Raw genomic sequence first — 25265 nt, forward strand, 5'->3', positions numbered from 1 at the left:
CGAGGACGGCATTGACGAGACGTACGAGGACCCGAACATGCCGACCGGCTCAGGCTGGGTCAAGAAGCCGCGCGTTCGCCGCGGTGTCAGCCTGCCGGCGTCTTCGCTCTGGCAGGAGACTGCTGCGCCCAAGAGACTTGCATCGTCGCAGTTTAGACAGACTGTGGAGAGCAGACTGAGTTCGGCGATGGTGGAATTGGAAGCGGCGAAGAAGAAGTTGAAGTTGGGAAAGATATTTCAATCGCACTAGGAGTCGCACTCGAGGAGTTGCTATTGTCTCGAGTCTCTTTCGTTGTATTGCTCCTCGGTTTGTAGTGTATGGAATATCTAAACGACCATCGATTATCTAAACCCATCAGGACTACTTACCCTTTACCCGCTTCTCATTCCCTTGTTTGCACATGTTGAACTCTGCCGCCACGCCAGAATCTTGAAGGAGTCGGTCTGTAATACCGAGAAAGCCGTCAGCTGCACATGTGAGGCTGCGGCCCGCGTCGCGGCCGTGTGGGGGATTATGAATCATTGGCCTGGAGGGGGCGTTTAAGCGCTTGTGAAGCCCCGGTCTGACGCGGGTTTGGTGAGAGACGGCAAGCGAGGAGAGGAAAAGAGAAAGGCCACCACCGCTAAAATCAGCGGCTCGGCTGACCCAGCACTCCGAACTGCTTCATTGGCCTCGGTTGAGGGCGCTTTGTGGGACAGTGGGTCGAGCCCCTGCCGAAGCGTTGCAGATCCCCTGTTCGCGACCCGTATCAGGGGCGCGATATCTGTGAGATGCGCAGAGGAGCGGCACAGTGTTCCCACCAGGAAGGGTGTTTGGACGATTCAAAATTGGTAATAATGCAACCTTGAGGCATGAGTTTGGGGGCCATGCTCTGGGTCCCTCTTGATCCGGAGGTTATTCCCACTTCTGATTCCCCTTCGTGCTCCAACTGTTTCGTTCTACCTTTTTAAACCCGTCCTTCGTCTCGCTCGCGCGCCTACCTGGGCCCGTCAGCGTGGCACGCTTCTGGCCTTAACCAGGACGTACAGCGCGGCAGCTTCAGCCATTGTCCCCCTGCCCAACATGAAGACCCCTTTTGTCGTCCTCGTTCATGTCGGCATCCTGCAGACATGCCTCGCCAAGTGCTACTACCCAGGCGGTTTTGAATCCACCGACATTCCCTGCGATCCGGACGCCGAAGTCAGTGCTTGCTGCGCCAATGGAGATTCGAAGGTCGCGAATGCGTGCTTGTCCAACAAGCTCTGCATAATGCCGGCCGGCACCATCGCCCGAGGAGGATGTACGGATCCGACATTTACGTCTCCCGACTGCCCCAGATACTGCATGAGTATGTCTTCCCGACGTCTCCCTGTCGAGGTGGAGGCATCCACGGCTGACTAGGCGTCTCAGATGTGGAGGGCAAAGGGTGGAATCTGGTCTCGTGCTCCAATGTCACCCAAAAGGAGACATCCTTTTGTTGTGATCAAAAAGCCGGTTGCTGCGACAGTGGCCTCGGCCGGTTGGAGATCGAGCCGTCAAAGCCAATATTTACATGGGCCGTGTACGACAAGTCAAAGAGCGCATATGTCGTGCTCAATCCGCTCTCAACCACCACGTCTTCGTCAATAAGCTCCTCGACCAGTTTCTCAACAGGTGCTGCTAGCGGTAGTACCAGTGCGAGTGACGCCACCACTTCGAGTGGCACGAGCGCGTCCACGATAAGCTACGCATCCCAAGCGACGACTGGGCCCTCTCCATCGAGCACGGGAAGTCGAGCGCCCGCAGAAACCGGGCAGTCCTCAGCCGCACAAACCGAACAATCTTCGGGGTTGTCCACGGGTGCCCAGGCTGGTATCGGGGTAGGCGCCGCGGTCGGCGCTTTGCTGGTCTTAGCCGTGGCATATCTGTGGTGGAAGTTGAAAAAGACGCAGGAAGTTATCGCAGCAACGGCAGCAGGTCGACATGGCTGGCACAACTCATACCCTCCCCCACCGCCAGCGCCTTCCTACTATCCCCAAGACATCTCGATGAAGCACGAGCTACAAGGAGACCGGGAGACACACGAGTTGCAAGGTCAGAGCTATTATCCCAACGGCGATCCCAGGAATACCGAGCTATCCACTCAGGGTTCATATCCGGCAGTCAACTCCCCGGTAACGACATTCCACGGAGTCAGTCGGTGACAAAGTTGGGGGGACTGTGTATGCTTCGGTAACTTTAACTTGGTTGCATGTATATTGCAAGTTTCAGGCTTAGTTACTAATTACCTGTGGACTTATTCCATGCTGTACATGTAATCATGCCTTATTCCCATGCCAACCGGATATATTACCTGAGAAAGGGCACCTCTTCACTAAATAGAGTCTGCCGGAATGGTATGTCAGCATGGGTGACCATACTCTCAAAGTTTGGGATGAAGGGCATGGGACACAATCTCCAACTTCCCTTCGTTGTGCTACCATGCTAACAAATAAAGGAGCCCATACCCACGAGGATGCACAATACGATAAGCCTCATCTGAAGTTCCATGAGACCTTTCCTGGTGGGCTCATGTGTCCCTTTGTTTGTGGCAATCTGTTTTCCCATGTAACTTGTTTGCCTGTATGACATTGGTATCCTGCCAGCTTCAAACCTTGAAGTGGGTAGATGGAGTTATAACTGGGTGTTCTCCTCGCAGCTTTCCTCAACACCTTTGAATCTATACCTTAACGAAAGAGCGGTCTGGTACTGTGGTTTAATTTTTGGGAATCGTCAAAATGAACAAAACCGTACCGCCAAGGTACCGCAATGAAATCCTCAAAGGAAGAGTGCTGCACCTGGGGCCGAGTTATTGTAGGGGCTAGATATGTCATCATCTAACTACAACACTCCATTAAATGATGTAGGTGGCCGCGGAAGTGACTCACCCCTCAGCTGAGACAACACGACGGTTGAGAACATTGTCCGGGAACAAACAATGCACATGGTGAGAGGCGTCCATCGAGTTCTGCTTCCTATGAAACTGGCCACTAACACCACGGTCACCACCTAGCTGGCGGTTGCTGGGCAACTGGCTGCACGCGGTGGCGACACCAGTATTCACAACAAACGACATTCTCTTCCAGATACGCCACAACCCGGGACGCCTGGCCAGGCTGCGACACCATGTGCGTTGAAAGCAGATACGCGTGAAGGCGAGGGTCAAAGGCGACGAGGCAGTCGACGACATCGGCCTGGACGATGTGAATGCTCTGACTGAGAAAGACGACGGTGGAGACACTGCTGAAGCAGCAGGACCCGCCAATTCAGGCTCGGACTCGTCCACTCCCCGGCCAACGCAGCCCGGCACACTGAAAGCCAGCATCCCAGAAGCTATCATCTGCCCTCTCCCCTGGTCGATACTCTCCATGTTCCCCCACACAAGCGACATCCCCTCCCTCGCACCCCTCGACGACGACGAAGCCGTGGAAGACACTGAACTAGGCCAAACCAACAACTCCTGGCTCTTCGCCCGCCTCGTCAAACGACAAACGCACCCGCGACATGACGGCCGACCAGTACGTGGCCTGGTCCGAATGTCGGTCGGCATCCTTCACTTACCGCAAGAAAAGAATGTTCCGGGAGAGGTGCGGATTGGGTGTCATTTCCGACCACCGGTCCAAGGACGACGTGCTGGAGATGTTGGGGTTCTTGACGGGCGAGAGGGTGCGGGTCCTGACGGAAAAGGCATTGGCAGATAAGGAGCAGGAGAAAGGAAGTTGAGGTGTGAGGTTACCCCGGGGGGAAGGGGCATCAAGAGAAAGCTTGAGGGGGAAGGGCCGTTTGCGGTGAGGGACGGCAGAGCAGGAAAAGGGGAGGGAGGAGACAGAGACTGCACGAGTGCCCAACAGTCCAATCCAGCCGCGACATGTAAGTCGGGCGTTTGAACTGCTGCAGACTCTCCCAAAGAGCTACACGACCATGTACAATGGGACGCGGTTGAGGCAGCGGAATGGGCTCGGGATCTTCTCAGTCGAAGAAAGAGGAAAGGTTTATCAAATGGCGGCAGAGTTGAACTCAGCCGTAAGGAGTAAAGCATTACATTTCCTGGTACCCGCCAGCCTTGCGCAGAGGGTACTACCTCTCGTGATATGACTTGAGCCGACGAGCCTTGACCGCTTGTGCCATTCTGACTCATCCTCTGTTCCTTCCTCTGAACCATACGGATACATCATCAACCCCACGATCATCAATCTTATGCTCCTCACTCATCCACAACTCGAAACAGCGCCAGAGACATAGCATCTGCCAGGAACGAATCGTTCGGCCTCTTAACGCTCAACAGCCGCGTCAACCCACCATCCCTTCCCCCAAAACCACCACCGAAAGAAACGAGCGAAGGCGATCGGGAACCCCGATGCCTCTCGTCCCCACTGCTAATGTACTCTTCCCCGTCACTCAAGTATGGGTACGGACTGCTATTGGCACCCGGCACAACGAGGTTCTTTGCGTTGCTGAATCGCCTTGAGCGGTCAGGGGCCGGAACTGGAAGTGGTCCGGATTGGGACAGACGCCTGTTGGTGGCCGTGGTGGTGGCGTTTCTTCGACGGAGTGAGCTGGCCGGGGAAATCGATGGAGACGGGGACGGGGAGCGGTTAGTGGTGCTGTCTGCGAGCGCCGTGTTGAGGTCGAGGGTTTCGACCTGAGTAATAGGTTCCAACTGGGATGTGTTGATGATCGGTGGTAGAGGGCTTTGGCTGCGGATTGGCGGCGAGCCGGAGGATGGGAGGGGTGACTTTGACCGTGACCTAGGCCGCAGAGCTTCGAAGCGTGCGTTGGAGGTGGACAAGGCACGGTCCCGGCCTCGGGCGGATGCTGCTGCTTCTTTGTTTTTCTCAGTTGTAAGAAGATCCCAGAGCTGTTGCAGCCATTTGCGCTTCTCCTCAGGCCGCATGGATCGGATGGGCAGGACCTCGGCGCCGGCCATCTCGCGGGTGGGCCAGGGAAAGCTGACGGCCATTTCGCGCAGCGTCAGACTGTTGAGCTGGCGCAGGATGATGCGGATCTGGGCTTCGACGTTGGACTCATGTGGGAAGTACCAGTCTCGACGAAGCTCGAGACGCTCGGCAATCTGCGTCATCGCACCAACAAGCCTAGATAATCATGAGCCTGGTTAGTGCCTATTCACTCCCATTCCTGTCCTGGATTTAGACCCACCATTCAATGGCAACCTCGTCCGGCACGGCCTGTGCCTTACTCAGCAACCAGCCGAGCATCTCGGGCGACCCAGATTGGTTCAGGATGGGGATGCTGCGCTTGTCGTGCTCACGGCCTTGAAGTTTGATGATGAAGTCATTGTACTCCTTCATGGCGCTCAGCTCGAGCCCGGCAAACTTGCCGCCTCTGAGAGCGTGGCAGATCTCGTCGCCCAGAGAAATGCCCGCCTTGATGCCGCTGTTGAGTCCGCGTCCTGGCCAGAAGTGCACGGTCATGGCGGCGTCGCCGGCCACGGCAACGAGAGCATGTGGGCGATGAACGAAGCGGGAATCCTCCAGGGGAAGCGTCCGCACGCCCTCCCGGACCGCCTGGACCACGATTGGAATGCGCACAACGTTAATGACCTCGCTCTCCTTGAACCCGAACAGCTTCAACCCGTCCTCAATCGACTTCCACAGCGCCGAGTTCCGGGCCTCGGAGGGCGCAAACACTCGACTCTCGTCAAATCCCTCCGGAATACTCCCATCAGGCCGACGAAAGCAGCCCGGACTGCCAAAGTGGATAGGCTTTCCATCCACGCCTACCATCTTTTCCCACTCGTCCTCGGTCAACTGCATGTTGAGGTACCCCTTGCCGTCGTGGTCGCTCGCATTCAGCAGGTACCGCGTCTGCCCCAGCGTTAGGAACATGTTGAGTGGTTGGCTCCAGGGCAGCCCAGCCTTCGCGCCCCGATCAAACGCCAGACCAAGCGCATAACTCCTCCCGCGCTCCTTCTCATACCCCCTGAAGTAGCTCTTCCGAACCCACGACGCCGCGCCATCCGTTCCCAACAGCACATGGAAATCGCCGCACTTGCCCGCCGCCAGCTCCTCCCTCGTGACGCCCTCGGCGTGCAGGTGGATCAGACCGTAGAACTCGTCGGTCTGACACCGGCTCAGCAACCTATCCTCCACCTTGCGGATCTGGATATTGGCCGAGCCGGGCCATACCCGCTCCGGCCGTCCCTCGAAAAGCGCCTCAAACGTCCGAGGACTGAGCAAGCTCGTGACCGAGTCCTGTAGGGTGACCACCTGGTCCCGCCGGCGCGCAGTGGGCGGGTAGTCGACCGTTCCCTTCTCCGTCGTGACCCACCTCCGCTCCCAAACATGCACCTCTACCTTGCCGCGACCCTTTTCTGCGAGCGAGATGGCCGACGCGAGACCAGTCGGCCCGCCGCCGACGATGCACACACGCAGTCGACCCGAGGGATACGGGTAGCGGACCAGCTCCCCGGGCGGCAAGGGGTTAAGGTTGCGGTGCAGGGTCGGGTCAAAAAAGAAATCCAGCACGGCGCGGGACCGGTCGGTGAAGCCGCTCTGCGGGACGCGGGCCTTGATGAGCATGAAGCGGACGGCCTGGAGCAGGGGCGTGGCGGCGAAGTCGGCGTGGCGGTTGCCGTAGATGCGCATCTGAATGGCCCAGGCGATGCCGGGCACCGTGCGGTTACTTTCGTCCCCGATGATGGCCCGAAGCTCCGAGATCTGGGCCTGCCCGTCGATAGCCATGATGGCCATGCGCAGCAGGAAGATGCGCGCCCGCTCCATCTCGGTCCGGCTCACCTCGGGCCCGCCCCAGGCATCCTCGTACACCTTGGAGAACAGGATGGTATCCTCCGAGTTGACCGTCGGGTCAGTAGCTGCGGGGCTGTGTGCATGTGATGGATGGTTGGTGGCAGGTTGTGGTGATGTTGACATCGCCAGTGTCTTGATTCCGCTGAGCCGCCCAAAGCGGAATGCCGACCCTGAGCCGCGTCCTTCGCTGCTCGGCATGATGATGGTTTTGAATGCAGCCGGCCGGTTTTGCTTGCTGAAGCTGTGAGCCGCGAAGTACGGCACTCCCCAAAGCTCAAATCTTGGAGTCAAAACACTGGTGATTCTGGCCTGGATTGGGGGACTTAATCAGAGACTTTGAAGAGAGAATGCTAATAGGCATGTTTCTGAAGACAAAACGCGAACAAAGAGAAAGCGAGCAGTTAGAACTTCAGGGGCCGATATTCGACCGTGTCGACATCGCATTGAACTTGGCTCGAAAGCAGAGGAAGAACGACTTACTCTTATGCAGTCCAAGTATCCCCGCTGCCCAGATCGGACTGTGATACGGATGTGAGTTGTCGGGGCTGATAGCCCTGACGTTGATTGCGTGAATATTGGTGGAAGTGTGATCGGATGGTGGTGGAAGCTAATAGGGAGCTTGTGATGCAGTGTGAACTTGTGTGAAGAAGGGCAAGGCGAGTGGCTTGAATGGTGACAAATGTTGGACAGCGAGCAAGAAAATAATCCCCTGCGACAACTTTCTGGCGATACCAAGACTGCAAGGGGTGATTTGTTGTTTCAAGAATGGAATACCCTGCTGAACCGTTGGTCGTGACGGGTTCAGTTGGAGGCCCAATGCACCAGATTTGGAATCACCCGTACCGTGTGGTGGCTTTGGCTCTGGAGCGGCTAGTTACTCTGTACTTTTTTCGTTCACATGGTTAACTACCTAAGTTACACTATCTCACATACGAAATGGATATTTGGCGCACACCTGGGTTGGACACTGCAACCTCATTCAAAGGGGTTATTTTCGGAAAGCATCAGCCTCAGCTCCTCTGCGGCTCTGCCACTTCCGAGATTGCATTGCGACAGTGAGTGTGATAAGTACCTAGGTAAGGTAGGTGTACCTTGGGTTATTTACAGTACCTTCAGGCTCCATGATGACTGACTGGGAAGCAGCCCGAGGGATTCATCCATAAATTCGGATTGAAAACCACCTCCACCGATCGAAGACATGGGACAATTGAATCCTCAACCCTGTGCTTCAAATTGTCTAGGCACCTTAGCTAACTTGTCTTTGCCAGCTATTTAACTAGTTATCCGAATTTCATATCAACAACAACTATCAATAGTTACTATTCAGCATTGGCTGTATGCCTGCAGAAACACAACATTTTTATGTAGTTAGGGCTCGACACTGAATGGCTATCTATTCACAACTGAGCTTCTGTTGACCACTGTGCCCCTGAACCATTTCTCACATTGCCCTGCTATCACCGCTAAGGGCGCCGTCCTTCCTATTGCTTAGCAAGCGGCCGTCTTCACATCATACACAGTCGTGCAACCAATCTTGTTGCACACCCCAACTTCGCTGCAGGGGAACGAGACCGTGGCAGTGGGCAGCGCGGTGCATCCGCATGGCTGGGTGACCACAGACGTCCGAGTGCACTGCGGCAAGAGGCAGGTTGCGCATGCTGTCGCGGTTTTTGTCAGGGATGGGCAGCTGACGGTGCTGCACGGCTTGGTGACGGTTGCCGTTACGTTGACCGTGTTGGTCTTGGTCGTGGGGCTGACGGTGGTCGTGATGCTGGTGCTGACACTGGTGATGATTGACGTGATGTGGCTGGTGTAGCTCTCCGTCTTGGTCACGGTGGCCGTCTCGGTCCTGGTCTCGGTCTCTGTCTTTGTCACCGTCACTGTTGATGTAGGAAGCCCGGGCCGGCCTGACCGAATGGTGCTGGGTTCGAGCGTGACCTGCCCAAGAGCGGCGCTGGTTTCCAGTTTCATGTCAGCGTTCTACTCGGATAGAATGAGAATGATGCGTTGTACCTGGCCAGTCCGAGTAGGACTACAACTTTTGAGAACATCTCGAAGGTACCTGAAGATGAAGCGCGATAAAGCGGGAGCGACGAGAGCTTGCAGTTGGCACTGACGTGTGGATTCCTGTCATCCACGAGGGGACATGGTGGAAACACAGAGAGCTTTATCTTTCTTCTGCGTTATGCTTAAGGACCACGGGTTCGTCAGCTTTGTCACTATTTGCGAGCGGAGTTTTCTTGTGTCCAGGTAGTAATCAATATATTGATCTGTATATCGCGGAGCACTCTTCTGGGTCTAGAATGGTGCTTGAGGCTCGTCAAGGCGCTACCCCGTCCTGGTTCTGAGGACGTATCCAAACTTCAGGCTTACCGTTCCGTTCCAGCTCGCAACTGTGATCCTTCGGAGCCAGTAATATTCCCTATACAGGAACATTCAGGTCGCATCGACCCCTTGACAGACGTGCCATTTTCCTCGGGATCAATTTGGCGGTTGAATTAATTGGACCCGTTCAGTTTTCCGGAACTTAATATATCTAGTTACCACAGGCTATAAATATCCACGCGCAGCCATGATGCCAACATCAGCCATGCACGGGCTTGCCGCAGTAGCTTCCGTCTTATCCTTGGCTCAGCATCGGCTGGACCAGACGGGAGAAGGCCATTTTCAATATCCTGCATGGTTGACCTTCAGCTGTGCTCTCTGTCCCTCGGATGGATCTTCAGGAACGTCGGGTAAGGTAGTGACACCGCGAAATTGATTTCTGAAAACCATATTCAGCACGAAATACTTCGGAATACACTACCTCATATGCGGTCAAGCCCCTTTGGAAGCTGCATAGGTACCTAGTCATGTCAACATGCAACGCTGTCCTGCGCTTTCAGAATGCAAGTTCGAAGAGATTTCCCGGTTCTAAAACATGCTAAGGTGAAGCGGTTGGGAAAGGATGTATGAGAAGCAGTAATGGTAACGTGCTTGAGGACTGTGACATTGGCGATTTGATGTGTGTATGGACCAGGACAGATGACTCAGAGTGTGGAAACAAATTTACTCAAAATGAGCATTGAGACACTCGGCACCCCCTAACATCAAAGACTTCCTAGCTTTCAAGAGCGTGCTAATGGACGATTTCATGGGATATATTTGAATGACGGTAGGGCTGGGAGGTCATGGTGAACCTGGCCTTGGACGTCGGGAATGGGTGAACATCCGGATTAATGACTGCAGCAAACTGTAGAGACCTGAACTACATGTTTGTTGTATGTTTAAGCAGTTGTGTTATTGGCACCGTGCAAGTCGGAAAGGGTGAGGGAAGAAGGAAGATGAAGTATGAGTGGTAAGTAAGCCTTTCTAAATGTGATGTATACCTGCAGAGCTAAGGATTCTACAGGCCTGAACAACTTTCGGGATCCAGAGCGTCGGGCAAGCACTTTATGCAGAGTATATCCAAGAACCGGGTTCCCGCGTCCCGCCATATTGTGTCTACATCATAGGTATGTGTGTCCCGCAATCTATTCTGGCCACTTGACTGACATTGGGACGGGACGCGGTAGACTACTGCGGCCTAACACCTCAACCATCATCCATTGAGAAGATCGCGACACTTTGCCGAATTGAAGGACCTCTACAGGGGCGAGCAGGGACTACTACTTGGCAGGGACAAATGGACAAAAAGTGGAGGGAATCGAATCGAGCCAGGTATGGAAGCCTAAGTAAGGCAGTCAACCAAGAGTAACCAGGGAACAGTCCGTTTGCAAGCACGCTTTCCGCTTTGCTTTCATACCACTAACATATCAACCAAGGGCTGACAGCGAACAATACTTAGAACGTGCCGTTGCGGTTCTCCTCAACCTCGCAGAACGCCTTGAATGTGATGAACTCATCGTCGTCACTTTCGCCCTCGCACTCGAGGACACATTCGGCCGTGGCGCCCACAAAGAAGACATAGCCCTCCTTGACCTCCTGCACCGTGGGGCCAACCGAGATCTTGCCCTTGCCAGCCGTGCAGATGATGATGCTGGGGCCGTCGAGGGGGTCAAACGTGGCTTTGGCACCGTTTCCCCTGAGAGTTGTCCGCACAACGCTGAACTCGTCGATTGGGGGGTCGTACAGGGTCACGGAAGACCCGGAGCTGTAGGCAATCCGGTTGAGCGTCGCGTATGGGTAATCTGCGGGGTGCATCTTTTGCTCATCGATGGGTGCATAGCTGTAGGTGAGCATGCTGACGAGGGTGTCCACGTCCTTGAACTTGGGTGTGAAGCCAGCGCGCACCACATTGTCGCTACTCGCCATGCACTCGACAATGTCGCCGCTAACGTAGGCGTGGATGTCGTCTGCGCGGAGGAAGAGCGCCTCGCCGGGTTGAAGCGTGACGAAATTGAGGAAGAAGAGTACGAAGAGACCGTAGTCGGGCCCAAATTGTCCATGGAGACGGGTCACCAACTCGGCAAGGGTCGAGCCTGAGGTGGCAGCAACACCGCCTCCTGCGAAGTCGCGCCCCGCGCTGGCGGCCGATTCGACCAAGACCTTGGTGGCGGCAGCCATGTCGGCCTCAGTGGACGACATGAGCGCGCCAAAGACCTTTTGCAAAACCTTCTTGTTCTGCTCCACTGCCTCCTCCGAGCCATTTTCCCTAGTTTTCCCAACTACGTCGGTGAATTCCTTGGCGTGGTCCTCGCCTACAAGCTGGCGCAGCGGAGGAACCGACTCCAGGAAATGCGCAATCTCGTCCAAGGGGCGGAAGCCGCAGAGACCTTCGAACGGGGTGATGGCAATGGCCATCTCGGGCTTGTGATTGTCATCGGGATAGTTCTTGGGGTCTTTCGCGTGCAGCTGCTCGGCCAGCTTCTTGTTGGGGTGTGCTTGGATCGACAGGGCCTTGTTGACGGAGAGGACCTTGAAGAGAAAGGGAACCTTGGCGCCGTAGCGGGCAGCGACGGACGGGGCGAGGAGAGCTTGGTTGTCCTGGACAAGATCAAGCAGGGTGCGGCCGGTGGCTACATCTTTGGACGGGTTAGAGGGGTGCGTGCCCATCCACAACTGAGCCACGGTCGTCAGCTGTCGATCCTGAAGAATATACACAGCGTACAATGTCCTACCTCTGCATACGGCCGGTCATCTTGGATGCTGAAGTTGGCGGATGGCGTCGCGGCAGCAAACCTAGCGACGGCAGAGGAATTGCCCTTCTTCCCCCACTCGTACGAATTGGCCCCGCATTGGAGGCGAATCAGGGGAACCTGCATTGTGGAGAAAAAAAGGAACGCTCCCTTCTCGCTTAAGCTTTGGCGTAGCAAAGGGACAACGTAAGAAAAGCGCCTTGCCGCTGGCTTGCCTTTGTACTCAACGTTGAGGGCCGTCTGATGTAGGGACTGGGTTGTCGGTAGGGACCTTGAAGGGTCCAACAAGGCGGTGGACCCGCAGCTCTGGGAGGTGCGTCCTCCGGTGCGGGGAGATCGACCCCTCGTTTCGCCGCGTCAAATTTCCCAGGGGCTGGAACTTGGAGCAAGTCGGAGCAGAATCACGCACTGTAAACCTAGCTCTTGTTGTAACTCAAGACACAGTGTCTAACTCTGCTCCGCACACGGCTCGACTCTATGGGAAGGGGACGTAGCCGAGATACCTCGAATTTTGCCATTGTTGCTCGGCATCAACAACATGGTGTTGATGGTTGACATGGCCAAGATTGGTACCCCGGTATTATTGAAGCACAACACCAAGGAATGCGGCCCTTTGAAAGGTGTACGTCACAGGCTACCCGCCCTTGATCGATTCGGTTGGATAGGGGGATGTGTCGGGCCCGTGCATTCGACTGCTAACAAAGGGAGTCGGTCGCTTCAGCCAGGACCCAAACCATGCCACGCTGACATGACGAAGAACAGATACCTACTCGCACTTTACAACGGTGCTGGACCGCTAATTCCAAACTTTTATTTCGACGAAGCCAATCAAGACTCAAGGCCGCGGGTATTCCAGCCACTGTGGGAAGACACAGGTGGTACAGGGATCGGCCGGTCACGAGGATTGGAGGTGAATATCCAAAACAACAATTTGACCCAGTTCGCTCTCGAAGCTCGTTTGTGGACGCCCTAGACCTACACAACCGCCCCAAACATGTCGTCACGCAACCGCAACTCCCGCGGGCCAAACCGCAACAGTGGCAGCACGCAGGGGGAAGAGGCGCATCTATGGAGCCAGATCAAGGACGACATGCGGGCCATGATTGACGGCGTGAATAGCAGCAATGACTCGCTCCGCGCCATTGTGGCCCAGGACAACTACCTTGCCAAGAATAAGGACAGCATTGACATGGCCGCCGAGGAACAGAAACTCGACGGCCTGCTGCGCAGCGGAGTGAAAGGGTCCGACACCTCCAAGCAGCAAATAGACGCCCTGATCGAGCATGTCACGGTTCTGAGAGCGCTGGTGAAGGCGAGGGAAGACTCCGAAGCACAAACAGCCGGGGCTCCGACCTCTTCCGGCCGCGAGAGGCCGGGCCTGCTGTCTGCGACAGGCAGGTCGGCGTCAGTGCGAGGGGCTAGTGCACGCGACAAGGAGCGAGAGAAGGATCGGGAACGGGACCGTGATCGCGACCCGGGGTCGGTCTATGAGTTCGACGGGTCTGGGGATTCTCCAGTGCCATCACCAGTGGGGAGGAAGGTGGGAGGCAGCGTGGGCGGGAGCGACCGCTCAGCAAACCGGGACAGCGTCCCGCCACGAGGCGGAGACCGCGATACGCCCGGAAAGTCCGACAGCGTGCCCCCTGAATCCAGCTTCACCGCAGCGCAGCGGGCCAAGGTCACCTTCTTCAAGGGACAGGACGTGGTTTTCAAGCCGAAGCCGGTGACTACTACGGACACCACAGAGTGGATGCTCGGCAAGGTGCAGCAGGTGCTGGGCGAGGGCAAATCACGGAGGTACAAGGTGCAGGACGCCGACCCGGACTTGCCGCCAGACCAGCGTGTCGAATACCGCACGAGCGCCAGCAGCATGATCCCAATACCGGCGCCGGGCGTCGAACTGGAGGATCTCGAAAAGGGCAAGACAGTGCTGGCGCTCTATCCCGACAGCACCACATTCTACAAAGCCGAGGTGATGGGGACTGATGCCGCCACAGGGAAGGTCAGCCTGCGGTTCGAGGGCGAGGAGAACAATGTGACGCTCCAACTCGTCGACAGGCGATTTGTTGTAGAGTACAGAAACTAAACAGATGAGTATGATAACGGACGCATGTGACCACCGTTCTCAACGGAGCTTACTCCGAAATATTCATGCACAACAACCCACGTGTACGTTGTAAGGTAATGGCGTCTGATAAGCGAACGACCTCATGCCCAACTCCACAGCTCGGCGATGCTTATCGCGACACCACGTGCGTTGTTCAGAACAGAGAACCCGGAGTTTTGGTCGTCCAGCGATCTGATTGGTCTTTAGTTCAGGGGTAATTTATCTACGACTCCACAGCGTCCTGGCCCGGGCCACTTCCAAGTTCCCCTGACAGGGAACAAAACGGGGCTCCGCGTCCGCAACATCACCGCTGCGATCTGCATCACGAGGCCCCGAGACATCTGGCACTCGAATTTTCCGACCTCGACTCTCGTTTGTTGTGGTGCCCAGTACTTGTATAATCTGACCTCTCGACACAATCATCCCTCTCAAGTTTTGTACAACTTGTACGTATCGCATGCACTGTCTGTCCCCTTTCTAGGTTGCGCTAGTCGTTACCATGTAATCTCCTGCCTCATCTCGGCAGAGGAAGTAAATTGTCACACTCGGGCTGATCTGTTTGTCTCCACCCAGAAACCCATATCGATCTTGCCACTCCGCACACCGCTGAGCGACGCATCCGATCACTGCGGGGTGAAGGGGCCTTTCGACATACACTACCCAAACATCTTCACCTCGACCGTCTCTCGCCATCGCAATAGTGTCGCCGACTGCTCCCAAGACCCACGCCGACTCATTTCTAGCCGGACAGCCTGGGTAGGCGTCGTCCGCAAGCTCATCGACCCGGCGATCCGAACAGCATACAGTACGCCTAAACCTGGTCAGCAAGGGCAACCAGACCGACCACAATGGGCGCCTCCATGTCCATTTCGAGCCTCTTTGGCAAACTCTTTGGATCCAAGGAAGTGCGCATTCTGATGCTGGGTCTCGATGCCGCGGGCAAGACCACCATCCTCTACAAGCTCAAGCTCAACCAGACCATGACCACCATTCCGACTGTCGGCTTCAACGTCGAGACCTTTACATACAAGAATATCAAGTTCAACATGTGGGATGTCGGTGGCCAGGACAAGATTCGTCCGCTCTGGAGGCATTACTACAGCGGTAAGCATGGTCGGGAGTGAGACGGATGAGGCGAGGACAGAAGTGTGCTGATACACCGGGCAGGGACCCAGGGTCTGGTTTTCGTCGTCGACTCGTCTGATCACGCGCGGATCGACGAGGCCAGGACAGAACTGCACCGCATCCTCAACGACCTGGAAATGTCGGACTGCCTTCTTCTGGTGTTTGCGAACAAGCAGGATCTTGATGGCGGTACGTTGCACGCTTGTATCTGTGCGAATCTTCGTTTGCTGATTTAGGTACAACAGCCATGGACCCTCAGACAATCACCGAAAAGCTCCAGCTCTCCAAGCTTAAGGAACGGCCGTGGTTCGTCCAGCCCGCCATCGCCATTGAGGGCGAGGGCCTGACCGAGGGCTTCGGCTGGCTGTCGGACAATATTAAGAAGATGCCCAAGTACGGCGGGAAATGAGACAGCCCGGGCCGACCAAGAGAACGTGGCGAACGATCGTGACCCGAGGCCCCTGGCTTCTCCCTGTACGCTCTGCGACCCGGTCTCGGTTCCTCGGAGAACGGTTCTGGGATGGCCACGGAGGGAACAATTGCTGTCGACCTTTTAGCACCACACCCGCGGCAAACCAAAAGGACAAAGCGGCATGCGATTGCATGATCCGAGTGGAGGACCACGCATCAGCGCTAAACGCTCACAGCGTTTCAAGTTGCTCTTTCTACCACCACCGTCCCCCATCTCAACATGCTCAGAGGCCGATACTTTGGCATAGTAGTCGTCGTTTACATCGCTCCGCCATGTCTGTACGCACCAGCCCTGTATTTCCCTTTTTGTCACTAACGTCTACAACTTACGACCATTGTACACATCCTAATGCGCCGGGGCGCTACGTATACCCCGGTTTTCCTTTCTTCATCTGTTCGCAACTGCCGGAGGAACACTGTCTATACCCAAGGAGCGAGGACGGGAGGAATGGCAGCGACGGCGTTTTGAGAGAGTCAGAAATGAGCAAGAGTCAAATTTCCAGGAACTTTGAGTATTTGTTCTGAACATGTGCTTGATGCATCACCGCATGCTGATACCGAGCTATGGTTGCAAAATCCATGCCCGTCACATCACTCACTGGTGAAGAACAATGCCCCGTCCCATTCTTAACGCCAGTGCTATGACCATGCTTGAAATATGCTCTCCACACAACACCATCTCAACGCCCAACCGAAAGAACCGCCAGCATCGCCCGCCCCGACTTCAACGCACACGGGACCTCGACATATCCGTCCCTTGTCTGAGAACAAAATTCCCCAATTGCACTACCCCTCCTTGACCCTCTTCCCCGGCCTCACCAACGAATCGTCCGGCAACCCACTCCTCTTAGTCCCCGGCAACGAGCTCGTGCGGATATCATTGTCGTCCTGGCTGACCCGGCGGCACGGGTACTCCGTCTTCAAGCCCTCGAAGCAGTTCGCGCTGACAGGGTCGCCCGTGCTGAAGAAGGGGTGCTGCAGCGCCGCGGCCGCCGTCAGGCGCTTCTCTGGGTCGTACTCCAGCAGGCCCGCGAGGAGCTTGTAACCCTCTGCGCCGAGGCTGGACAAGGGGCTGTGAGCGGCGGTGGGAGTCCCCGCTGGGGAGCTGCTTGTTTGTTGGTTGATGGTGTTGTAGTACCATTTCTCAAGGTGGCTTACGCCCGCTCCGGCTGAGGAGGATGAGGCATGGCGCTGGGACTGGTAGTGCTGGCCGTGTTGGTGGTGGTGATGGTGTCCATGATGCCCGCCGTGGCTGATGGGCGGTTGGAGCGTGGTCAGCTGGCTGTACTCGTACATGCTGGTCAGCAGCGGCCAGCGTTCCTTGGTAGGCATGCCCATGATGTCGACAATCTTCTGCATCTGGTTGCGTTGGAAGGGTACTGTCTTTTTGCTGTCCATCTTCGCCTCTTCGCCTTTGAAGATGGGCCGCAGAGAGAGGAGCTCGGCAAAGATGCAGCCGACGGCCCACATGTCGACGGCGGGCGTGTAGTGTCTGCTGCCAAGAAGAAGCTCCGGAGCACGGTACCAGATTGTGACAACGACCTTATCGCCGCTGTAGAGGCTGTGCAGGGGTTTGTAGGACAGACGGGCGAGTCCAAGGTCGCCGATCTTGACTTCCCCGCTCGACGTGACCATGATGTTGGCTGGTTTAAGATCGCGGTGCAACACCCAGTTGGTGTGCAGGTACTGGCACCCGTTAAGCAGCTGGAACATGATGCTCTTGATGGTGCTTGGCGGAATGGGGTGACGGGGTTGCTGCGTATGATGGTGGATAATCTGGAGCAGATCGTGCTCGGCGTACTCGAACACCATAAAGATGCACTTGTCCTCGAGGATAATCTCGATCAGCCGAATCACGTTGGCGTGGTTGAGCTCGGAGCACAGGGCCATCTCTCGAACTGCCGACTGAGAGATGCCCGTGTACGAGGCCTGCTCGCCCTCCTTGTCGGGCTTGAACTTCTTGATGGCGAACTCGCCGGGCTGGCCGTGGCGGCCCAGAGCTTTGTACACGCGGCCATAGGTGCCGCTACTGATGAAGCCGACGACCTTGTATTTGTCTGTCACCCGGACCTTGCTCTGGTAGCCCATGGATCCCGTGCCGCGGTCCGCCGGGTCTGTGGGGAGTGTTAGCTCGCATGCGTGGAATACCGATATCGAGCTGATGGAGCTCCTTTCCTAAACTCAGGAGATGAAGTAATGGGACTGACATGGCCTCGGCTGGTAGCTGACTTCAGCCCTCAGGCGTTTGGCCTGGTTCATGGCGACGTTGGGGCCTGCTCCGATCCCGCCGAGGTGATGGAAGACAGGAAATGCACCGGCCGGCGGCGCATACTGATGCACCAGGCCCGACGAGCTGGACGAGAGGGCTGCATGTGGCAAGGTTAGATGAACGCCATATGTCTTGGCAGCTCGCGGTCCAGTTGGGTTCTGCTTTGAGAACGACAGTGGAGCATGGTGCCAGTACTGGTTCTCCATAACGACTGAACCCCGATACTGGTCTCATGAGCACCGCATGTTGCAGTGCTTTGGTGTCTGGAAAGGGTCCAAGAGGATTTCGAAGCGACTAAATTCACCCAAACGGATCGAAGGCCGAGGAGCAACTTGAGGAAGCTCGGGCTCTCCGGGTAGCCACAGCCCCGTTGCGTTGCGAAACGGAAGACGGAGAATGAGCCTGGAGTGGAGTGGAGAGAAGAGCCGGGACTGGGAAGGAAACAAAACAACGAGCAGCAACTCCATACCTTCAAAAGCGGCCTGCACACTCCTCTTCAATGTCTGAGTTCTGACAGCGGAGACCGACCCCGGGCCGGTAGCGGTCGATGGCGGGTTCGTGAGGCTCATCTGACGTGGGAAGAGGGGCGGCCAGGGGGATGGGCTGGAGACCAAAAGTGACTTAATCCAGGATACTTCCCGGGATGGGGTCGGGATTACCGAATGAGGCGAGTCAGTACCAACGGATGGATGCGCTCAATGCGGATAATTCGGAGATTGCCAGCGTTGCCACGCCTTCATGTTTGTCCGACGAAGAGAAGAGGCTGTGCGTATTACGGCATGCGATGGATGGATATCATTCAAGACCGTTGTTGCGATTGTGAGCGAAACACAAATCCATGAACATGAGATCTGATCTGTGCAAAAGTGGGGTTCGAGATTTCCGGTGGCTTGGGCGAGTTCTTGGCAGGCGAGGTTGTACACTTAACAACCAACAAATTGTGGTGGCATTGCCACATGAAACTGTTAGCGCTTCTTGTCACTCCAAGAAATAATGTGCTTTGAAGAGAAGAGGGAACTCCCAACACCTGGACGACATCAGCCATGGCGGCAATCGGAAGCAACTTGGGCATGGCCATCTTTTGACATCTGAAAGTTCAACGCTCGCTATATCGACCCAGCTTATCTGGGACCCAGCTTATCTGGGACCCAGCTTCTCCAGGACTCTGGGACCTTGCTCCTCCCACTCTTGCTTTGAGATCCACATGTTGTCGTTGTCCGCCATGATGTTGGCCAGCACCGCACCGCCGAGGAAGACCATGTGCCTCCGCCGCGGCGGGTCTTCTATCCTGACCTTGAACTTGCTCAGCCGTTCCGGGTTTCCTCCCAGTACCCTCGTCAGCCACAGCTGCTTCAGCTCCTTCTCCAAACGCGATGGCAGACCCGGATACATGCTGCTGCCGCCCGACAAAACAATGGCCTTGAAGAGAGACGAGCGGACGTCGACATCGGCTGACTGAATCGTGTTGAAGAGGAACTCAGCAATGCCGGGCTGGTCGCAGTCGACAAGGTGCGGCTGGAACAGGCACTCGGGCGCCTCGAACCGTTCTGATCCCACGCGGATGACACGCCCGTCCGGCAGCGTGTAGCTCTCCACCAAGACCGTCGTGTCCTCGCTTAACCGCTTGTCCAACTCCAGGTCGTAAGAAACGTAACAGAGCTTCTCCTTGATCTGGCGTACCGTCTCGAAGTCGGCGGTCCGGTTCAACGCGTATCCCCGGCGGAGGAGAAGGGCGATAAGGTTGCGAGTGACATCACGGCCAGCCACGTCGAGACGACGTGTGAGATGGTTCAAGACAACGGATTCGTAGACGGGAACGATGTGCGTCACGCCGTCACCGGAGTCGACAACCACACCTGAACTGAGACCTGCAACCGAGTGACGGTGTCAGTTTACGCAGGCGATAACCCGGCAGTTCTCGGGAGTCTGCCCGGGGGAGATCGCACCTTGAGCGTACAGCGCCAGGACGGCCTGGATGGCAACGTAGACGCCACCAAACCCATAGCGCTCAAACATAACTTCGCACATCTGCTCCCGGTTCTTGAGGGGGTTGAGGGGCGGCTCGGTGAGAAGGATCTTGCGGCCGCGGGGATCAACCTTCATCTTCTCGTAGAATGTGTAGTCCCACAGGTGCTGCATGTCGTCCCACTTTTTGACGATGCCGTTCTCCATCGGGTAGCTGATCTGGAGCATGGTGCGGGCGGCGGCCGCCTCGTCTCCACACATTATGTCCTTGATGACCATGTCGCTGCCTCCCTTCTCTTCGGTACGGAGGATCGGTCTGCCGACAATGGACGGGTACTGGAACTCGGGGAAGTTTTGGGCGGCATAGCCGACCTTAAGAAAGCCGGTGCCGCCATCGAGGACTAGATGCAAGGCCCAGTGTCAGCTCCGTTCCTCAGTCCTTGCTTCGCCCGCGTGCTGCGACGTCCCCTGTGATATCGACGGAGCAATCGGCTCTGCGGCTTACCTATGGGAGGCGGGTTGGACATTGTGAACTTCGAATGGATGCCCAATCTGTAGAATGGGAGTTCAACCGGTGAGCGGGTGCGACCGACGGGCTGGAAAGCTGCTTGAGGTCGAGAGCAAGGTGCGCGGGTGGTGATGGTTTGCGGAGACGTTGAATGGTGGGGTTCTGGCCGCACCCGTGAACCCTGGCAGCTGCCTCTGCAGTGCGTCAGCAGCGCTGTGGCTGGGCGGCAGGCGCACTTCTTCAGCGTCGGCCCACGTGATACCCCACATCGCACACACGGAAGGTCACCGGTGCCTGCCTTGCTGGAAGGCATTCAAAAATCTTAACAATCCAATATGACAATAGGAATTCTTCCATCAACACTTCTATCGACTTTCTTCTCACGTCCCTCTCAGCATCGGTTTTCACAATGGATGACGAACGGGCCCAAGTCGAGCGGGAGACCTTCGACAAACGCTGGAACAGAATCTTAGTTATCAACCCAAACTCGTCCAAGGCCATGACACACGGCTTAGAAAAGGCTATTCCCAGAGACGTGTCAGAGGTAAGTTCCAGGGCGTCCCCGCCCGGCGAGATTCGCCAGGACGGCTGACTCCTTCACAGTGGACTATGGTGGACACTTACACGGCACCCGAGAGCAGCCCAGCAAGTATCAACAACGGCGAGGATCTAATCAAAAGCGCCCACGAAGTGGACTCTGATGTGAAATCAACCGGCATTTTGAAGAAGTACGACGCAGTCCTAGTGGCCTGCTTCAGCGTCCACCCCTTGGTCGGTATGTTGGCCGAAAGGGAGGGCAAGTACGGCAGGCTGGCTGTGACGGGAATCTTTGAAGCCAGCATTCTGACGTGTCTATCGCTCCTTCGTCCGGGGAAGAAATGGGGCATCGTGACGACGGGCAAGTTCTGGGAAGACCACCTGACGCAAGGGATCAACCATTTCTTGGGTACATCTTCTCATGATGCCAATACCAAGTTCGCCGGGGTCGAGTCGACGGGGCTGAACGCAGGCGACTTCCACGGAGGTGTCAAACCCGAGGTGATCCGGCAGAAGCTGAGAGAGGCCACCGCAAGGCTGTTGGAGAAGGGTGATGTCGAGTGCGTTGTCATGGGCTGCGCGGGCATGGCAGGATTGGAGGAAATCATTCGGTCGGTGGCGGCAGAACAATACGGCCCCGAAAAAGCCAACCAACTCTTTGTGGTTGACGGTGTGGCGGCCGGAACTAGACTGTTGGAGATGACGACCCGCGACAGGCGGGCCTTCTCGAGAACATCATAATCATTATCAATAAGACGAAAAAGCGAACCGCTGACTTCCACCTCGTCGCACGTACACTCCGCCTATGCACATCAGTCAGTACGTCTTGCCCGACCCCATACCTCGTCAGCATCCCTCTTGCCCCGAGTTTCCGGCACACTCCTTGTTACAAACGCCGCCCACAGCACAGCAAACCCAGCAAAGAGGAAGTACACCCAGCCAGCGCCTCCCAAGGCGCTGTTCAGCGCCTCGTTAACGATGGGAAACAGGAAAGCGACGAGGAACGTGGCGATGTAGCTAGCCGCGAGTGCCCAAGACTGCGTGGCCCCAACAGCCTCTGGTCCGACCAGCTCCGAGGCCAAAATGAACGGCACGGGGCCGAGGCCAAGAGCAAAGAAAGCAACAAACAAGAGGACAACGATTGCCGACAGGATCTTCCAGCCAAACATGATGGAAAGCGCCAGCGCCAATGAACTCGAGCCTTGGCCGACGATGGACATCAGCAGACAAGTCTTGCGGCCGAGGCGGTCCGGAAGTGGCGATGAAGCCATGGTGATGCCGAGGTTGATGACCGAGATGACGATTGTCAGCACCCCCGAACTGATTGGAAGGAGATCCTTGAGCAGAGACACCGAGTACATAACGATCGAGTTGATGCCGCAGAGCTGCTGGGCGAACATGACGCCCACCACAGCAATGATGGCTGGCCGGTAGAGCGGATCACGGACGACCTGCACGAAGCCCAGATGCGCATTTGGCGTTCGGGAACCGGAGGCAGATAGTGAAGGCGACAGTGGCCCACCACCAGCCTCGGCCGAATCGCTGTCCTGCCCGCCCAGCAGCCGCTCCCTCTCGCTGAGAGGTTTGCCATCCCCTGCTCCCCAGGCCTCAACTTCCTCATCGATGTTGCTGTGCTTACCGCGGATGCGCTGCAGAGCGCGCCGCGCCTGGGTAACGTCGCCTTTGACGTTGGCTGTCCAGAATGGGCTTTCCGGCACAATCAGCAGCCCAAGGCCTTGGAAAAGGGCGATGATGACACCCGTGCCGAAGATCCACCGCCAGGCTCCCTCGTGGCTCATGAAATAACCCAACATTTGGGTGAAGAGGATACCGAGATTGATGCTGATCTGCGTAAAGGCACCAAAGAAGCCGCGCTTCGACGGCGGGGCGACCTCGCTGATGTACAGCGGCACAATAACGGTGCTCGCGCCGGCGCCAATGCCCGTCAGGGTGCGGGCGACAAGCATGGCCGACACCGATGCGGCAAAGGTCTCGATGGCCGAGCCGGCGAGGTAGAAGACGGCCGTGGCCTGCAACGAGAGTTTTCGACCACGGCGCGACGTGAAGGGCCCAGCCGCCAGGGCGCCGATGAGCCCGCCAACGGTGAACATAGCCGAAATGGTGGCAAACGATGCGGGGGTCATGGGTATACAGTCGGCGGCGGCGGTCTTGCGCCCGAGTGACAACAGCCTGTCGAGGGTGGAGGCCGACTTCTTCTGGCACGTAAGGGCATCCTGGGGCGCGTTCAGCTCGGCCTGTGGATTGGATGTGATGTTAACAAAGAAACTCGAGCTCCACGGAGAAGATCAGTCATGTTTACCAAATGATAGCCAAACTGGAGTGGGCCGAGCGTGGCCACTGCGACGAGCACCACCAGATACGGTGTGACACCGCTTAAAGCCGGAGCCATTGTAAATGGACTTTGGTTAATTCTGGCTAGATACAGTATTTTTGCTAATTGAGGCGCATGGTGGCAGTTGCTACTGACTGAGATGGAGCAGGTAGCAAGCAGCTGAGGTGTCTGGAGTTTGGATTGGGTGCCGGGCGGAAAACCTGGAAGGTGAGTTTCCCCGATGAAGCTGCCCTGGCGAACCTGCGTCGCTGCTCCATGCTGTCAGCTTCAGACGGTTGATTTAACGGGTTAAGGTGATGAAAGATGCGGGGTAGTGCATCGGATTGCGGGATATTCATGCATTTAAACATCTAGCGTAGCTTGGCCTAGAAAATGTCTTGCTTGTATCCCCCCGCAAGCGCTTTCTTGACGGCAGCCTCGAGCGAATCCAGATCCTCGGGCTTCACACCAAGGACAGCGTTGTCATTCTCCGCATACAATGTGCCTCCCTCAACCCAAATGCGCCTCAACGTGACCAAGGTCGCGCGGGGATCCCGCTCTCCCCACAGCTTCGCCTCGAATGCTCTGATGTCGTCGAGCGGTGTCTTGGTGACCTCCCACTTGGATCCCGTTTGGCGCTCGTACTCGGCCAAAACCTCATTCGGAGTGACTACAAAGCTCTGCACTTTAAGCGCCTTGCCGAAGGACGACTCCGGAGATTTCAGGGTAGCAACAACGAATTTGCCCACACTGCCGCATGGTCAGGTAAGCTTGCGGTACATGATGTAGGGAAATGCACTTACTCTGGCATTGTGCAAAACCCGACCCTGCCGTTGCCGCCCTCAATCACATACGCTTGCTTCTTCTCCGGGACAAAGCCGCCGGCGACCTCAAGACCGGGAGCGGCGTCCACCCACATGTCGAAGTATGGACCCGTCACGACGTAAGTGACCTTGACGCGCCGCAGATTCTCCCGTATATACTTGCGCACCTGCAGCTTCAGCTGGTGTGGGGGCTCGTCCGGGCTCTTGTCGTTGTGCTCGATATCGGTACCAAACTCAGACGGCAGGAACCAACGGACGCTGTCCGAGGCCTCGGCCAACTCCAGCAGCTTGATTTGATGCTGAAGCCCTCCCCGTCCCACCGCCGAGATGACTGTGTCGACACCATTGTAAGCTGCTTTGACATCGGCCTCCGATGTCAGGTCGCCGACAACGACGGAGAGGCCTTCGGATCTCCATTTCTCCAGCTGCTGAGCTTTCGCTTGAGCGCTGTTGGGAGACGTGAAGAGCACCACCTGCTGGAAGGCGGGCTTGGCACGGAGGACTGCTGATGTGATGTACCGCCCAATGGTGCCCGTACCACCGAAGATTAGAATCTTGGATGCCGCGAACGAGGACATCTCGGCTTCTTCCAGAATGATCTCCTCGAAAGTTAGCCGTTCTGTTGAGGTATCGCGAGGATGGGCCGAGACCGTCCGGGAAAGGCCGATTCGTCCGCTGGTGGCCGTTCTTGTAATAACAGAGGAAATTGCTGCCGAGCGACGTTTCTCGGGAAATTTGAGTGCTAGTTAACGGAAAGGAATCACGACAGAGCAGGTCATGAACGCCTCATCTTGGTCCAAAGGGCGCACGACATGTCGAACCTGCCCCTCAGTGCCCCGCCTTCCCCCATGCTAGGCGTAACTTATCGCCGGCTGTTGTCCCGAACGTGCTGGAAGTCCACTTCGGTGGGTTTCTATCCCATTGATTTGATGTCCTCGATGAAACAATTCACGCCCAGAGGTTATTCCCACCAATCCATCGCCGGCAAGGTACTTGCGTACTTGCCCAAGCAGCAGAAGTCAGGTACTTTGAAGGTTGATGGGCCAGTCGCGCTTTGCAAGTCCCAGGTCACCCCACGATGACGCCAAAGTAGGCGAAGAGGGAACACCAAGGGCAAGGAATAAAGAATAACAGCCAGAAAAGTCAGAGTACTATCCCTGAACTTGATAGATTAACTATTGGAACACGATATGAAGGGATTTCCATTGAAGCACTTTGATTGAGCCACACTGCTCGAGATTGGGA

General features: G+C 56.3%; 11 protein-coding genes across 11 annotated transcripts; 5 read left to right on the top strand and 6 right to left on the bottom strand.

Moving 5' to 3' along the window:
* The first annotated feature begins 879 nt into the window (after positions 1–879).
* Positions 880–2356, top strand: N657DRAFT_647984 (uncharacterized protein). The gene is made up of 2 exons (XM_062793430.1): positions 880–1328; positions 1391–2356. Exons 1-2 carry the CDS (start codon positions 1064–1066, stop codon positions 2161–2163), a joined length of 1038 nt encoding a protein of 345 aa, XP_062644934.1. The 5' UTR covers positions 880–1063; the 3' UTR covers positions 2164–2356.
* Positions 2357–2936: 580 nt separating this feature from the next.
* N657DRAFT_673524 (uncharacterized protein) lies at positions 2937–4105 on the top strand (the record flags this gene model as incomplete). The annotated part of the gene is made up of 4 exons (XM_062795695.1): positions 2937–2945; positions 3012–3126; positions 3167–3516; positions 3566–4105. 4 exons carry the CDS (start codon positions 2937–2939, stop codon positions 3719–3721), a joined length of 630 nt encoding a protein of 209 aa, XP_062644935.1. The 3' UTR covers positions 3722–4105.
* A 97-nt stretch (positions 4106–4202) lies between these two features.
* N657DRAFT_577941 (uncharacterized protein) lies at positions 4203–6888 on the bottom strand (the record flags this gene model as incomplete). Its single annotated transcript, XM_062789280.1, has 2 exons — positions 4203–5091; positions 5156–6888. The coding sequence occupies 2 exons, from the start codon at positions 6886–6888 to the stop codon at positions 4203–4205; spliced, it is 2622 nt and encodes an 873-aa protein (XP_062644936.1).
* A 1064-nt stretch (positions 6889–7952) lies between these two features.
* On the bottom strand, positions 7953–9060 carry N657DRAFT_647988 (uncharacterized protein). The gene is made up of 2 exons (XM_062793431.1): positions 8779–9060; positions 7953–8719 (listed from the first exon to the last, which is right to left on the bottom strand). The coding sequence occupies exons 1-2, from the start codon at positions 8814–8816 to the stop codon at positions 8254–8256; spliced, it is 504 nt and encodes a 167-aa protein (XP_062644937.1). The 5' UTR covers positions 8817–9060; the 3' UTR covers positions 7953–8253.
* Positions 9061–10216: 1156 nt separating this feature from the next.
* N657DRAFT_623320 (mannose-6-phosphate isomerase) lies at positions 10217–12188 on the bottom strand. Its single transcript, XM_062790679.1, has 2 exons — positions 11865–12188; positions 10217–11805 (listed from the first exon to the last, which is right to left on the bottom strand). The coding sequence occupies exons 1-2, from the start codon at positions 12006–12008 to the stop codon at positions 10588–10590; spliced, it is 1362 nt and encodes a 453-aa protein (XP_062644938.1). The 5' UTR covers positions 12009–12188; the 3' UTR covers positions 10217–10587.
* Positions 12189–12410: 222 nt separating this feature from the next.
* N657DRAFT_647990 (uncharacterized protein) lies at positions 12411–14004 on the top strand. The gene has a single exon (XM_062793432.1). It carries the CDS (start codon positions 12877–12879, stop codon positions 13966–13968), a length of 1092 nt encoding a protein of 363 aa, XP_062644939.1. The 5' UTR covers positions 12411–12876; the 3' UTR covers positions 13969–14004.
* Positions 14005–14665: 661 nt separating this feature from the next.
* On the top strand, positions 14666–15523 carry N657DRAFT_699718 (ARF/SAR superfamily; the record flags this gene model as incomplete). Its single annotated transcript, XM_062797343.1, has 3 exons — positions 14666–15093; positions 15157–15303; positions 15360–15523. The coding sequence occupies exons 1-3, from the start codon at positions 14838–14840 to the stop codon at positions 15521–15523; spliced, it is 567 nt and encodes a 188-aa protein (XP_062644940.1). The 5' UTR covers positions 14666–14837.
* Positions 15524–16060: 537 nt separating this feature from the next.
* Positions 16061–18413, bottom strand: N657DRAFT_623334 (kinase-like protein). The gene is made up of 2 exons (XM_062790680.1): positions 17793–18413; positions 16061–17699 (listed from the first exon to the last, which is right to left on the bottom strand). The coding sequence occupies exons 1-2, from the start codon at positions 18058–18060 to the stop codon at positions 16372–16374; spliced, it is 1596 nt and encodes a 531-aa protein (XP_062644941.1). The 5' UTR covers positions 18061–18413; the 3' UTR covers positions 16061–16371.
* Positions 18414–18991: 578 nt separating this feature from the next.
* On the bottom strand, positions 18992–20346 carry N657DRAFT_578164 (actin-like protein; the record flags this gene model as incomplete). The annotated part of the gene is made up of 3 exons (XM_062789300.1): positions 18992–19722; positions 19801–20220; positions 20325–20346. 3 exons carry the CDS (start codon positions 20344–20346, stop codon positions 18992–18994), a joined length of 1173 nt encoding a protein of 390 aa, XP_062644942.1.
* Positions 20347–20736: 390 nt separating this feature from the next.
* On the top strand, positions 20737–21605 carry N657DRAFT_682834 (uncharacterized protein; the record flags this gene model as incomplete). Its single annotated transcript, XM_062796517.1, has 2 exons — positions 20737–20871; positions 20931–21605. 2 exons carry the CDS (start codon positions 20737–20739, stop codon positions 21603–21605), a joined length of 810 nt encoding a protein of 269 aa, XP_062644943.1.
* A 71-nt stretch (positions 21606–21676) lies between these two features.
* Positions 21677–24598, bottom strand: N657DRAFT_577997 (uncharacterized protein; the record flags this gene model as incomplete). The annotated part of the gene is made up of 3 exons (XM_062789287.1): positions 21677–23119; positions 23628–23946; positions 24000–24598. 3 exons carry the CDS (start codon positions 24596–24598, stop codon positions 21677–21679), a joined length of 2361 nt encoding a protein of 786 aa, XP_062644944.1.
* Positions 24599–25265: the final 667 nt, after the last annotated feature.

This window comes from Parathielavia appendiculata (assembly GCF_033297405.1).
Source record: "Parathielavia appendiculata strain CBS 731.68 unplaced genomic scaffold N657scaffold_12, whole genome shotgun sequence".
NCBI lineage: Eukaryota > Fungi > Ascomycota > Sordariomycetes > Sordariales > Chaetomiaceae > Parathielavia > Parathielavia appendiculata.